This window comes from Megalopta genalis, chromosome 3 (genome assembly GCF_051020955.1).
Source record: "Megalopta genalis isolate 19385.01 chromosome 3, iyMegGena1_principal, whole genome shotgun sequence".
Classification (NCBI taxonomy): Eukaryota; Metazoa; Arthropoda; class Insecta; order Hymenoptera; family Halictidae; genus Megalopta; species Megalopta genalis.
Window position 1 is genome coordinate 14,844,914 of NC_135015.1, and position 15,979 is coordinate 14,860,892.

The 15,979-nt window shown below is 38.6% G+C and overlaps 1 protein-coding gene across 6 annotated transcripts in view; it reads right to left on the reverse strand.

Moving 5' to 3' along the window:
- Positions 1–1,034: 1,034 nt before the first annotated feature.
- LOC117229483 (uncharacterized) overlaps positions 1,035–15,979 on the reverse strand; it is a 264,414-nt gene continuing 249,469 nt past the window's right edge. For all 6 annotated transcript variants that reach the window (XM_076520184.1, XM_076520179.1, XM_076520180.1 and 3 more), the window contains one exon: positions 1,035–5,638. In XM_076520184.1, coding sequence (XP_076376299.1) covers positions 5,424–5,638 — 215 coding nt within the window. In that variant the 3' untranslated portion in view covers positions 1,035–5,423. The remainder of the gene's footprint in view (positions 5,639–15,979) is intronic.

Sequence of the window (15,979 nt, forward strand, 5' to 3'; positions counted from 1 at the left end):
CGTTAAACAATGGGCTATTAAGAACGCGGCAGAGCGCGCAGCGAGTCACGAGACTTCGTCCTGTAAAACAAACATAAACAGCGCAGCGGATCCTGTTTAATCTCGTTTATACGATACCCGTTGCATCCGTCCTGCTATAATATGCAGTCGCTATCCCTTAACGGTCTCGCAATTATTACGGAGATGATCCCGCGCGCGCGTTTCATTTGGCATTTCTTTCAGTCGGAGCAGTCGACGATACGCATAATCCGGAAACGTCGTGGCAATCCTTTATTGCGTTATCGTTGAGGCGACTTCAAAATCTTCAACGGGACACGGCATGCCGGTTTTATAATTCGCCCGGGGAACTGAAATCCTCTCGATCGTTCCCTCGGATTACATTGTCCAGCATTCTGATCGTTAGACCGCGGATTTGTATGCAAAAAGATGAAAATTGTCCTCGTATGAAACGGAAGTTAGATAAAAGCGTATTGCTTTATTCTATGACATTTTTATATAGATGCAACGACAGCAATGCCGCAGGATTCTTTTCTCTTTTTTTAATTCATCTTGCGTCTTCGCTGGTCTGCGTCTCTCGTTTATCCGCGATTGCTGAAAGTGCGCGAGATCCGCGGTCCGTTGATCGTTAATTAGTTGACGATGCGTGCTCGCGCGAATGAAAATTTTAACGATCGAATCCTCCGTTTACGAAACAGTGGTATCACGGCGTCGTTAAACTTTCTACTAATTCGGAAGTGTAACGAGGAATGTTTCGGATTCGTATTGGTATTTCTATTTTTATTCTCCGCGGAGCGCACCTAATTATATTTCATTGCGCTGGGCAACGCCGCTAGTGCCGGATGCATCTGGACCCTTTTAATTCGTCGGCGATACAAATATTGTCGAACGTTATTAAACGTTGCCGAGAGTTTCCGCCGAACGCGTAGCTTCGTGATCGGACGGTACCGCGGCGAGACGATGGTTCTTACGCTAAGGATTAGGTAGTATCGTAATTAAGGTGCGTAATTAATGAATGAAAAGACCCCCGCGGAGCATAGCGTAAGTAAAGTTTCGTTTATTATTTATTGATATCCCTCCAGGCCACTCGCATATCATTGTTAGAAAGAGAAAAGAGAAAAAAAAAGACAAAACTAACAATCGTTTACCATCGTACGACATTACAGTAAATGTATAAAATTTATGTATCAAATACATGTATGTATATATGTATATGTATATTACAGAGAGAAAGTTACCCGATTAATTCCTTAGTCGAATCTCCTGCCGGAACATCGAACGGACAACGCTTCGAATGGCAGTGCAACGCCCTCGATTTTCTCTCTATCTTGTCACGCCACAATTCATTTCTCATGTGCTGTGCTGGGTAAAATGTACGCAAGTGATATTTGCGATAATAGATATTATGGAGTTTAGAGTAGTTAATATTTTTATTTCAGTAGAAATTGAAATTATGAATAAAATATTTCTTGTCTCAATAATCGCAAGCATATTAAATTGCAGTGAAAAGATTTCTTCGGTATAAGAATGATTATCGACTCGAATACTTGTATTTCTTATTTGAATGGTCGTATACGTATTTTTAAATTGTGCTGAAACGTTTTCTTTGGAATGAAAATAATCGTCAATTCGGATATTAATTATTAATTATTATTCGGATATAAGACTATTTCTTACTGTAATAATTGCAAGCAGACACGAGCATTTTTATTTGTGAAATTGCAGTGAAAAGATTCCTTCGGTATAAGAATGATTATCGACTCGAATACTTGTATTTCTTATTTGAATGGTCGTATACGTATTTTTAAATTGTGCTGAAACGTTTTCTTTGGAATGGAAATAATCGTCAATTCGGATATTAATTATTAATTATTATTCGAATATAAGACTATTTATTACTGTAATAATTGCAAGCAGACACAAGCATTTCTATTTGAGAAATTGCAGTGAAAAGATTCCTTCGGTATAAGAAGAATGATTATCGACTCGAATACTTGTACAGTAATGTCTCCCTTACTGACGCTCAGATTGTCTACTAAAATGGATCTTTTGGGAAGAGGAGATACGATTATTCGAGCCTTGCGGCTCGTTTTTATAATTGTGGGCAATTTATAATTATAACAATAAACCGCAAAGCTCGAATAATCGTATCTCCTCTCCCCAAATTGTCCATTTTTGTGGTCAATCTGAGCGTCAGTAAGGGAGACATTACTGTATTTCTTATTTGAATGGACGCATGCATATTTTCAAATTGTGCTGAAACGTTTCCTTTGGAATAGAAATAATCGTCAACTCGAATACGACTATTTCTTATTTTAATAATCGCATTTCTATTCTGAAGAAGCTTTCGTCGCAACGGTTATCAACTGAAATTCCGCTATTTCTCTGCGACAATGGCATCCACAAATCATGGAATAAATGCCTCGCATCGTTCAAAATTTGCATCGCCTCGGCTAATCCGTCGAGTCAATCCGAAGGAGTCAAGTAAATACGCAAGCATGGACTGAAACAGATAGCTACGGCTTTCAGCATCGTGCAAATAAAATACTGTTTGAAAAACTTGTAACAGCAGGTAAAATATTTTGCTCCGAAAGCGATATTTATGGCTCGCAGTCTGACAGGCTATTTACTGTTCGAGAGAATATTTTACCCAGCTCTGTACACGTTCTAAGAGGATTCGCGACCATAAATGAAACAAAAAAAGCCAACAATAGGAAGATACCGGGGCCTGCGCTGGCCCAATCGTGATTGCCGCATGGCCGCTAAAAACATGGACCGACCGCCAGTTAATTATGCGGCGGTCGCATGTCCTACGAATGTACACAGTCTAATTTAATATATCTTCCATAAGCTATGAAAAGTATATCTCGATCGACGATCCTTGCCGATTGACCCTTGGCAACCCGCGGGAATTAAGAATCGAGTTTCGATCGTTCGAAGTTAACAAACAAAAAATCGCGGTTCGTCGCTGTCTTAATTAAACTCTGAGTGCTTCACTTGAAGAAGTAGGCCGGGAATATAACTTTTAATCGGATAGATCGGTATCGGAACATCTAGCAATTAGAGCGAAGGACGAAGAAGATAATTATGTTAACAATTTCAATGGATACCAGATTAACGATTATGCTGCACATACGTTTTTCTGTCGAATAAATACATTCATCCTGCTGGACAAATATTGCTGGTATGCAGGTTGTTTCGAACCACGTATCCGGAAACTGTCTAATTTTTTTTTCAGAACACGAAAATTCTAAACAGAGTTTGCCATAACATATGTTTCACACGACCTCGTTTCGGACGCGCGACCCGGAATGCTTTGCATAATAAAACATAAGCTCGCGACGTTAGGGAATTTGCATTTTAAGCGAAAAACGTTAGGTTCATCGTATCTGTAATTATTGATCTATTTGATTTTAGTATATTTTAGTATACTAAACTTTTCTGTATTATAATTAGACATTACGTAGTTGGAATGAAATTGCTTGTTTCGAGAATTTATGAGTCCAAATTGTTTAAGAGACCGATTGTTTCATAGACGTTGCAAATAAAATAATATTGAAATTTAGTTTAGCAGCCTACGATAAGACACTTTTATTCAGCAACTTCTGTCATTTAAATTGCGCAAATACTTCTTCTTGATGCCAGACAAAATCAATCTTTTCCAAAACTCTTTAGTCTTTCCAATGATGCAGCTCCAAGGAATTGTGCTTACCTTGCAACGGTTAAAAAAAATCAACTTCTGTAAAAGAGACGGTTATTCATCTATTTCTAAAGATTTCGATACAAAAAAATGAGTATAAAGTTTTACAATGTACGTGCTCTTAAACTAAGTGCTCTTTTAAAAAAGAGAATTATCAGTATTATTAAAGAAGATTCTTGAAGATCACGTTTTCTTCAGATTAATTAGACTCGACCGAGTACACAACAGTGAATTTTTATAAGCAATAACTAGATTAATCTATTTAATAAAATTTCACTTGTATTAAGTGGCTGGCAGAATCGAAGACTATACTTGCTGGAACGTCACAGGTAAGAAACATCTCATGCGCATAGTCAGCATCCTTTTTATCATTGTTATACTGTGCAAACTTCGTGCCAAATCAAAATTGTCTAAGTTAATTGTAAGAGGCATAAATTACATAAAAATATCTTTCCTCTGTTAATAATTGTATGGTGTATTCATTTCTGTCATCTATCCACAAAATCCGCGGTCTAATTATTAATTTCATTGGTTATCGATCGAGATACGGTTCAGAAGCTAATCAATGTACGTCCATTTTTTTTTGAAAATGAGTTAAGCAGTGCAATCAAAATCTTGATATATCTCTTTATCAGGATCTTTCGGTCGATAAATCAATACAGTCGATTTCTTCATAAATAAACAATAGATAGCAGCACTTATATCGACCACAGAATTTCTAAACAAAATTTAAAAAATTATAGAAGGCAAATAAAAATAAAAGAAATTGAATAAAATATAATTAAATACTAATACTTCTTTTTATTCAATTATAGTAAAAATTGTGCTTTCAATTATTAGTGACGTTGTGATATTTTTACAGCTAATTTGCAAAACCCTTGTTTATCTCAATTTTACAGTTAATGGACTTATATACACCGATCGGCTTCTGAGCCGTCCATATACAGGGTGTTTCGTCTAAGTGCAACGAAATATTTCGGAATGGGTTGAAGCTACGTAAAAAATGTTTATACAAAAGCTGTTCAGTACGAAAGTATGTCTTACGTAGAATTAACAATTTATTCATTCATACAACGAAGACCGAGTCAAGTTTTTTGAAAATCAAGTCACACATTTTCTTAGTCGTATTTCAACTGTACTCAGTTATATTCGAGACACCCTGTGTACACTCGAGTAAATTCCACTGCATTTCAATCTGCCAATATCATCACGGTTACCAAAACAGCGTGCAAAAATGAAAATACAATACAAGACAAATGATTAGACAGTTCCCCTCGTTCGTCGCAAATAATATTTCACCATGTGACGGAATAAGTTCTCGTTGGCCGGACGAGCAAGCCGCGCGCAATAATCCCACGTGAAATCAACGTGTTTAACGGTCTCGATCGATCGAAAGCCCGCGGTGCTCGCCGATCCGGCGAGCCAAGGGCTAGGAGTCAAAGATCGTTATCGCGCCGGCAGAAGAAACATCGCGGTCCCCGGGATTCCGCAAATCCGGTCGATCGAAACGTCTCGTCCGCCGCGCGGGAAATCGAATCGGCTTTAATTAGAGTTAATTAAAGTGAGGAACGAACTGGTAACGCCTCCGCCATCCGCCCGCGCAGCAGCCAGGGAACTCTTGACATAATTTATGCGCGAGCCGCAGACCAGCCTTTCTTCGACAGTTAAATTACTTTCGGTTATTGCGGCTCGTCGGGAACAGCCGGGTCCGGGTCGGGTCGATCCTTTACGCGCAACATTTACGCCGCGGCAATATTCTAGTCAAGACATGGCCCCGGCTGTAATGAGTCGTCGGCGAAGCTAAACGATCAGTCCTCGGCGAACGCTGCTGCTGTTGCTGCTGCTGTTGCTGTTGCTGCTGCTGTTCCTGCTGTTGTAGCTGCTGCTGCTGATGCCGTTGCTCCCGCAGCTGTTGCAGCTCGTACTGTCTCGGGTGTCGATCTGCGAACAAACGAACGGGTTATTCGGAGTTACACGGTCCGTCGCTAACTGTCGCTGCTCGCTTGGCATTCGTTCGCCGCCTATAACGGGAACCGATCGAATGCAATCGTGGTGACATCGACTTCTCTCCGGTTCAGATTAATGGTGCCGCGGCGCGGCGCGTCGTTTGCGGCGAGGTTTTCGGATCCCGCGCGATGATGGGACACCGAGGGACAGGATTGAAGTTCGATTGTCTCTCGCGCGGGCTGACGTTTTTGTAGCCGCGTCTCCTGGCTGGAGGAAGCTTTCGATATGCTGTTGAAGGCCCATTTCCACTGGCTTAGCCCTGCCGCTTCGTCTTGCCGCGCGGCCTAAGCCGCGCGGCTCGCCTAAGCCTAAGGCCTAAGCCTGAAGCTTAAGCCGACTCTTGTAAAATGCGCGTTTCCACTGCGTCGGCACAGGCCGATCAAGCGAAGATAATAATAACCGTTTGCGTACCACGAGCCACTTTTGCACTCTTCAGATTTTGTGTCGAGAAAAGCCAGGGCATTTGGCCGAAACGGACGACTTACGGCCCACCCGAAATTTGTCGAAACGTGCTCAGTCTTTCAGACGCGTGTATACGTTGCGCGTCGCATCGCTGTCAGTAATCCGATTTGCATTTTGTTGTTACCTATTCTAAATTAATAGTATATATACTTTCATTCGTAACGTTCTATTTTATGTTTTACGGCTTTTTTCGACACGTAATCGAAGGAGCGCTATTGCGCTCTTCGGCGCTTTTCGATCCTGTTTTTTCAGAACCATCTGGTACGCAAACGGATAAGCTGGGGTAAAATTAACAAGTGCTAGAATTCTCTCCAAAGATACTGCTAGCTCGTACGATGACGTAACAGTTGGTGAAAAGAGTACAGTTTCGTACAAAAACAAGAGTTTAGAACACTTGTGCATCTTCGTGATCATATTGCTTGATATTTTCATTTCGAACAAATTCGAGCAAATAAACTCGCCCTTAGGGTGTCGCTTTCAAAGCGTCCAGAAGTAGAACTGATGCACCATTTTTCCGCGAGAAGAAGGCACGGCCCATTTCCGCTGTCACTCCGATAATCGCATTCAGTGATCGATATTGGCCGAAGACGGTGACAAAGGTCAACGATTGGCAGTAGCTGGACCGAACAAGTGTTCTCTTTTTCTCCGTATACTGTCGTTATTCCCTCTCGCTCGGTCTTGTTACTACCTGTCGTCGACATTTATCAACGTCTTCGACCAATATCGGTCACTGTCTGCGATCATAGCAGGAACACCGGACAGCAGCCGAAGTTCGTTCGTACAGGATCACCGAGAACGCGAGAGCAGAAGCAACGAAGTCAAACGCTCGGTCGAAGAACACCGACGATTGGCTTTGCGAGCCGTTCGGCATCGACCGAAGCCAAAAACCCAAGCGATCGTTGCGTTGTGACATGCCGCGCGGCATGCCCGATCGGCAAAAGCCGAGCCAGTGGAAACGAGACTTTAGGTAGAGTTTTACCCGAAATGTAAAATACCTGTACGACATCGATATCGTTCGGTTGTACCTTCAAAACCGATGTACGTACAGGGTGTTCCGCCGAAGCTGTTGCAAAACAATATCTCCATTATCGTTGACGATACTAAAAAATGATAGAGGAACAGATTGTATGGTTCGAAGGGACGTATATTGCGGTGGAAGTAGCTTTTTTCTTGAATGTATAGTTTTCGAGATTTCGAGGTCGTCGATGGGTTTTTTAACGGGATTACATATTTCTATCACTATATCGTGAGAGCTGAGATCAAAACGAATCCAATGACCTGTAATAACACGACCATCGCGTGAATTTATTATTCCAACGTATCAAATTCATTATCGAAAAACATGTCTGCATCGAGCGAAGAAGTACATAAATACATTTATTATTTAATAATTTACTGATGTAGGCATTACTATAGCGTTAATAATGTAATGTACATTATATTATAATTGTAAATATTAATTATATTATATATTATTATATAGATAATAATTGTATATATATAAAATTATCTGTATAATAATATATAATATAATTATACATTATATTATATAAATCTATTATAATATTATATTAATATTATATTAATTATCGTATATATACATATATATAAAATTATCTATATAATAATATATAATATAATTATACATTATATTATATATAAATCTCTCTGTTATAATATTATATTAATATTATATTATATTATATTATATATTATATTATTATATTATTATATTATATTATTATTGTATATATACATGTACATAAAATTATCTATATAATAATACATAATATAATTATGCATTATATTATATAAATATATTATAATATTACATATAATATTATATTATATATAGATCGATACGTCAATAATGAAAGCGTTAATTGACGCAGCTGAAAGTTATCATTGGTTCACGAAGTTTATTGACACATTGTACTGACCGTTCAACTAAATTTGCTTATGTATACACACGGTATAGCGCGGTGGCACAGTATGTCGCACGGTCTACAATAAATAGAACAGAATGTCATGCCTATCGTCATAGGTCAAGCCACTCGAACACTTTCCCAGATGCTCCAATGGTAATGTGTGTCGCATTGCATCGTTAGCCGCATCACCCTTGACACACAGACGTGATCAATTCGAACACGCAAAGGGAATTGTAAATTTTTAGGGCGTCCGAGGATAAGGGGTTGTTCGGACACCAGCATTAATTGGGTTAAGTAATTGCAATCTGTAGACCGTGGAAACTGTATTTTTGAAGAATATTTATCGATTCCGGGGCCGTCGGGTCTTGCCTTCTATAATTAGGGCAACTATTACGTCCGGTTTATAGAATATCGCGTAATTCGATCCTGTATAAAAAAGGAAAACCCAGACAGGTACATTTCTGTACGTATTAAAATAGACCGTGCAGTTTTATGCAAAATAGAAATTGATTTCTTCGTAATTTTAACGAGCTAAAAATTATAAAAAACTACCTTCGAATGTTTGTTAATGTTTCCACCGTTTTTAACATGATCCACTCATTTTTCTAGAGTGATTAACATCGACGAATAAACATTTTCTACTCTTTAATCGTAATTCATTATGAAAGCATTATCGTATTAACCCTTTCGCTTCGAACGACGGATATATCCGTCATCCATATGAACACTCGCGGAGCCGAACGCCGGATATATCCGACATCCACATGATCGCCCTCTGGGGACGAACGCCGGATATATCCGACATGCTGGTATTGCGTGAATCTTTTGACGAAACAAACAAACGACAGTCCGAAATAAACGACACGCCATTCAAGTTATATTTGTTCTACCTGCATTTCCCATTATTATTGTGTTACATGTCATAAAGGGATAGAAAATCGAAAGTACTAACTTTAGGACTAATTATTATGTATTATGTTTTGTATTATGAATATTATGTTTTATTTTATTACTGTATATTATATATTATTTCTTCACTTTTTCCATTGTTAATGAAACTTTTTTTACCTATTAAATAACTTTATACCTTATGCAGAAATTATAACTATATTGTTTTAAAGAAAAATCCCTTTTCTTCCCAAATACACTATCCACGCGCAATGTGCACAATTTCGGCGGGTGGTTCCGTTCAGGAGGGGCGCTACGGCGGACTGAACCGCCGTAGCGAAAGGGTTAAAGAACCTAAAACGACCAACCTAAAATACAAACTAGTGCAGCTGCAATTTTCCTGAATCGCTTTCCGTGCCGTTTTCATTCTCCGCCAATGAACTGTTAAATAAGTAGAATTAATAAAATTCGACCGAGTCTTTGGCAATAATTCAACGAGCGCGTCCGCGGTAGACATAATCGAATACAATCGATCCCATCGAAATATCTATCGATGTCATCGATCTCGGGTCCGAATCGTTTAAGCCCGTCGACATGGTTTCGCGCACGGCCGTCGCCGCGGCTCGGCCGTTTAAAATGGTAATTTTTTTTCCGGGGAGCAACACCTGTTCCGCGGGGCTCAACATAATAGTTTATCGAGATTCCCGTCACGAAGCCGAACACAGGCGACACGGTGCACCAAAAACCGATCCCGTATCGCGCAGCCGGCCGACACCTCGGAATCAACAAACAACACCGAAACACGGGGCAAAAAAAAAGGAACGCGGCGCGCCGCGCGTTGCGGCGTTATTCGACGATTCGTCCCCGCCCCTTTTTTTCCCATCATAAATCATTAAACGCCGATCGATACCGGATTAATCATTGTCGTCCGTAATTCAAACAGATACCTAAATCCTTGCCGGACTGATTTATCCCCGCGCGATACCACGAGTGTTTCGATCCCCTTCGGTGTCCTGCTCCTTCTTCTTTTTTTTTCAATACAAAACACGTAATCTCGTTCGCGGGGCTCTTAAATAAAATAAAACCGTGATAAATTTCGTGCCGAGGATTTTACGTTTCGACAGATCCCTGTTAAACCGTAACGGTTCCACGGAACTCGGCATAATTTAAAGAACAGATCCGTTTCCGTTCGGGCGCGATTTATTCGACGGGATACGTTTCCAAAATTGTTCGGCAAATCGATTCCGTACGTAACTATTTGAAAGATTGTTATAGCCTGTGTTTCGTTCGTATTGTTCGATTTAGCATTTTCGTTACCTTCGCAAGCGTTAAACAATTGGATATCTGTCAAAGCGCTCGCAATCATTTCACCGAGAATGTCTTAACACAAGGGAACGCTGATTAAAATGACTGGTTTCTGATTTTTTCTTTTACAGTTTCACATGTTATAAAAATGAGGAATTTTTAGATAAACTTGCTTTAATAAAAGTTTAAATAAATCCAATCGTGCCATTTTTGTAAAACAATATGCATTAGTCTCGCTAAGAGCTCCGGTAGTTCTAGTGTTAATCGACAGCTGAATTAAGCCAAAAAATTAAGAAAATTACAAAATAGAATTTATTTATATTTTTCAGAATTTTTACTATAGCGTGCTCCTGAATAAAGAAATATATTCGACAATTTCTAATGGAAGCAGCTTCGTGACTTCAATAATTATGAAATCAAAAATGTGAATCCGGTCATTTGACCGGCGATGGTAGGTTTAGTGTTAATTAACCCATATGTGCAACATCACCGACAATGTTTACATCGACGCTCGTTTCACCGACATCGGCGTTATGTTTACCAGTCGATGGTACTAAATGACTACCATCACTCGTTGTTCCTTATTTTGTTTCGTTTCACACCGTAATGGGCATTCGCTGGTAAATAATTAAAAATAAAAAAATAGGGTAAATAAAGTAAATGAAGTAAATGTCGGTGAAACGAGCGTCGGTGATTTGATCCCAAACAATTGTACGAGAAAAAAGCTGTTGGGACTAATTCTTCTTTAATTAAAGCGTAGTTATTTCAAACATTTCATACAGATATTTGTTGTTAATTGTTGATTGGAAATGTCCGAAGCCAAATAGGAAACAATAAAAACGTGCGAAGAAATTGTGTGGACCAGAATTGCGAATTTTCATGCGAAATAAAAATTGTCTGCGCTAATTACAGAATACAGAAGCTACATAGACTCATATTTCGTTACTTAACACGTTCCGTGCCGAGCTTTTTTTACTCGAATCTTCACACTTTGATATTTTACTAAAACTTGCTTTATTACGTGCAATTATTAATTCTCTTACACATAACAACGTAACAAAAACTTATCAACGCCCATTCTTGCGGTGGAAATTGATTCTTCGGTTCTAAATTTCTTGTAAACAATTTGTTCAGTTCACTAAGTAAACATGCAAGCGTGTACCATCGATGGTACACGTGGCACGGAACGTGTTAATCATGTCAATAGATTGAATATAATGCAACAATATTTTTTAATTTCGTAAACGTTTTTACCGTTTTGTATTTAATGAACTCATTCTTGTTGTGAATACATAAAATCCGCAGTCGAATAATAAAATCCTTCAAAAACCAAAAGTATTGTCAAATTGACGTAAATGTTACAACATAACGAGTGCAAGCTAACAAGACAAGATACAAACAACGAACACCGAGTATCGAAGCATTATTTATTTAGTACTATACTTGCAAACGGTGTTTTTATAGAGAGTTGTAAAATGAAATATCTGTCGAGTAGGATGCTTGAATTCAATTTAATGCACACTCGTCTACGGTTTTCATTAATTATGCTGAGTAATTAAATTCCATGGTCAGTAATTCACGATTTACACACCGGAGTTTCCACATTGTACATGTGTAGATAGGTGTACGCGTAACATGGAATTGAGCGAGATGAAGTACAGTGTCGGCGGTGTTAGTTCGAGAGCGTGTTTTCTTGCAGCTCTTTCGAAAATATATTAAATGTTGCGCAGAGGTTTTGATTCGGTTTTGCCATACTTGGCTCTGCTTTAAGGACCGATTATATTATTCAGGAATCTTATAATTGCTTTCGGACCGTTTCAGCAGAAAAATTACGGAATCCTCTCTGAAGTTTCGGGATGAAATCTAAAACGTGTTTCGAAACTGTTTGGAAGAATATTTCCCACATAAATAATAAGTGAACAGATTAATGGAACACCGGAAATAGCAACAAATAATTAAAATCTGTTTAAATAATTAAAGTCTGCTTAAATAATTAAAATCTGTTTAAATGGTTGAAATCTGTTTGAATAAGTAAAATCTGTTGAAATAATTAAAATCTGTTAAAATAATTAATACCTACACAATTTCTTTCCACTGACTAAAAATTAATTTTTGTTTTATTAACGCTTCGTACAGCGATTCAATGAGATCCCATTTGAATCATTCGAGATACGAAAAATAATTCGAAGCGCGACACACCTGCGCAACTTGAAATTAGTTTAAACCAGTTCGCACGCGTTACAATTTATGTATATTTTATTAGCACGGGGATCGTTCGGATTATTTACAGCGCGGAATTTTAGATCACCGATAAAATGCGGTTATGCTCGGGCGTGAGCACCTGTTAGCGATTCGTTCCGCGAGAATGTTCGCAATTAACGTCATTATGCAGCCCATGATGGTGGTAATTGGTTGCACGAAACATTTACTGATATAGTCATCGTGTAACGACAAATAATCTTACGTTGTATGCTTTCTCATGGATAACAATCGACGCAAATATTAAAAAAGATAAAAGTCTCAGATCAATTTCCCTAAAAATATCAAAATAATATGCTCTGAGACTTCAAAGAAGAGACTATTCGTTGTTCGATCAATGATTATAAGCAAATGCGCGAGATTCTGCCGAAAATATTTGTTGAAAAACAAAGTTAAAAATTCCCTCTCAATGTTAACAAAAACAATGAAGATCGGGGTGCTACCCGAAGTATATTAAATTCCTTACACAATAACTAGACTGCGGATGTTACGCATTTATGTCAAAAATGAGTAGATCAATCTTAAAACAGCAAAAGCATTTAGATAGCTTAAGAACATTGTTGCATTATTTGCATCTCATTAAAATTATTCAGAGAAGAAATCAATATTTCTGCAGCACCTGCGTCTTGCAATTGATGCAGTCAATTTTTATTTAGCATAAAAGTCCGCAATCTAACAATATTAGACATTGTCTATGCAAATAAAAAAAGATTATGCTTCCAATGTTTTCTAGCTTTGTTGATACAAATCTAGGTTTAGTTTAAATATTTTAAACGTACACACATTTATTGCGTTCACAATGATCCATAATTTATGATTAATACAAACCTTAAAAAAAGGTAATCACTTGAACTCGACTGTGCGATGGGAAAGAACGGTCGCCAGCGACAATAATAATTTGTTCGATGTAACAATTACGTTGTAACTGATCGGCGAAACACCCTTTCCGGAGGTCTCCGGACTCGGCAAGTTCTAGCCGCGGCTCCATTTGCACTCGGTTGCAACTTTCGCGGGCGATTGATGCCGCTCATTATTTCGGCCGCTGAGCGCCGGACAATTAATAATCGATAAAAAGCGCGTCGCGATCCGGCGGCCAGCCGGAATTGCGGTGCGTCGAAGCCGGGAAAATCCGGGAACGACAGCAAGAAATCGAGGAACACGAATAATACCGCCAATGGGTCCGTCGTAAATCCCGTCCGAGACGAAATTGCGTGCTGTATCCGGACACGGGAGCATGATCCGCCGGCTCTTCCGCGTCTTCCGCGCCTAAATGCACGGGACTATTAACACGTTCCGTGCCACGTGTACCATCGATGGTACACGCTTGCATGTTTACTTAGTGAACTGAACAAATTGTTTACAAGAAATTTAGAACCGAAGAATCAATTTCCACCGCAAGAATGGGCGTTGATAAGTTTTTGTTACGTTGTTATGTGTACGAGAATTAATAATTGCACGTAATACATCAAGTTTTAGTAAAATATCAAAATGTGAAGATTCGAGTAAAAAAAGCTCGGCACGGAACGTGTTAAATGAGCGCCGTTTCGATTCGCGCAGCGGCCGGCGCGCGCTCTTAATCGTCATCGGTACGTTGTATCAATTACTCCGGCGGTAATTCGTGCCGCGGTAATCTCTCGGAATAAAAATCGTCCTTTGCCGGCGGATATTCCCCTAAGTATGCCGAATGAATTTTGTATTCGGTCGTTAGTGTTTGCTTCGCCTTTTCCGTAATTTTATTCCCGCATCCGTATCCGCGGAATACACGGGCTGACCGAAATGCGTGTGCACATATTTTTCGTTTTACATTTGAATTGTAGATTTCCTGAACAGTTAGTTGCGAACGGAACGGTACTTTAATTAGAAAATGAGATAGCAATTGTTCATTGAAATTCGTGCGTTCGTTGTAACCAAGTGATAGCAAGAGAGATGATTGCGGTGCAGTTGCAGTCGAGAACGAAGAAAAACGGACGGAAAGAACGAGGAACTTTGCAGCAGTTGGAATTAATGCGAATCGATGTAAGACATTTTTTAACGAATTATACGAAAGGATGGGCGTTTTTTGGAAATCAATTACTAAACGAATTCGCGAGATAAGGCATGATCCAATTTTGCAGTGCGACGCGAGAATTTATATGTTTAATTAAACACGCTTTAATTCAGACCCGATCGATTTTATTATGCGTTTCGCGGGTGGGGAAACTTTGAATCTAATTGAAGCGTATCTGCCAAATGTGTGTGTGTGTGTGTATGTGTGTGTGGAATTATAGATTTTCTGGATTATTTGGAAGAGTACTGATCACTGATCACTGATCACTGACCATTAACTACTGATCACTGATCACTGGCCATTGACTATTGAACACTTGATCACTGACCACTAGACCACAGAACACTGACCACTGAGCATTGACCATTGACTTTGACATAATCTCGACACATTTGTATATAATGTATTTATATTACATAACAAGATTTTTATATACCTTGACATAATTCCTTATTATTTAATATCCTATTATATTGAAATATTTGTTGCTTGTTTATGTATTATGTTCAAATATGTATCAATTATGTATGTATTATATTAGAATGCATGTTACGATACTAAATGTTGATAAAAGATTTTTTTATTCAACCAAAAAGAAAAACAAAATCGTTGCAATTTTTTAACACAACTGTATGTTATTTATATACAAATCGATTCACCTTTGTATTTCTTTTAAAAAAATTATTAACGTACTCAGATCGAAAATTATGAGCATTGTGTCCGGAACGCCCATAAGATCGCATCACTGTGCGCCACCGCAAACTTTGGATGGAACTGCGAACCGCATCGGGTGCCGCTACTTCATTTTCTGCAAGTGGGTGCCGACATTGTGGACAGTTCTGTCGCGTGCTGCATAATCGCTTTATCACCCCGAACGGTTTATGTGTTCGACGCCGACGTTGTTCTAGTTTCTTGCGGCGCATCATTGTTGTCTGTCTCTCCGCAACATCGTAACCGTCCGCGACACGGTTCTTATAAATCACTAAGGAATCGTTGGCCGCGCAGCTCCGCTTAACGAGACTCATATTCTTAATTGATAGACAGTCGAGGTTCATTGACAATCGAGACTGCAAATGAATTATTGCACAGAATCGCATACCGCTCTACATTCATCTTTTACTTTATTACCTACCGAGAATAATTAACGAACTCATCCTGGGATTTAATATACTATTTTGCTATAATATTTTAATATATTATATTAACAATTTATTATGTTATTTTAATATTTCACTTGTTTAAGCTACATTCGCAGATATCTTGAAATGCACCATTTGATTCCATATTTATATTTATTTATTTATTCATGTAACCTTTTAGTTAGTGTACAATATTTACTCGTGTATTATGCAATTTTATGTTATTTTTTGTTTCTATGCACTGCAA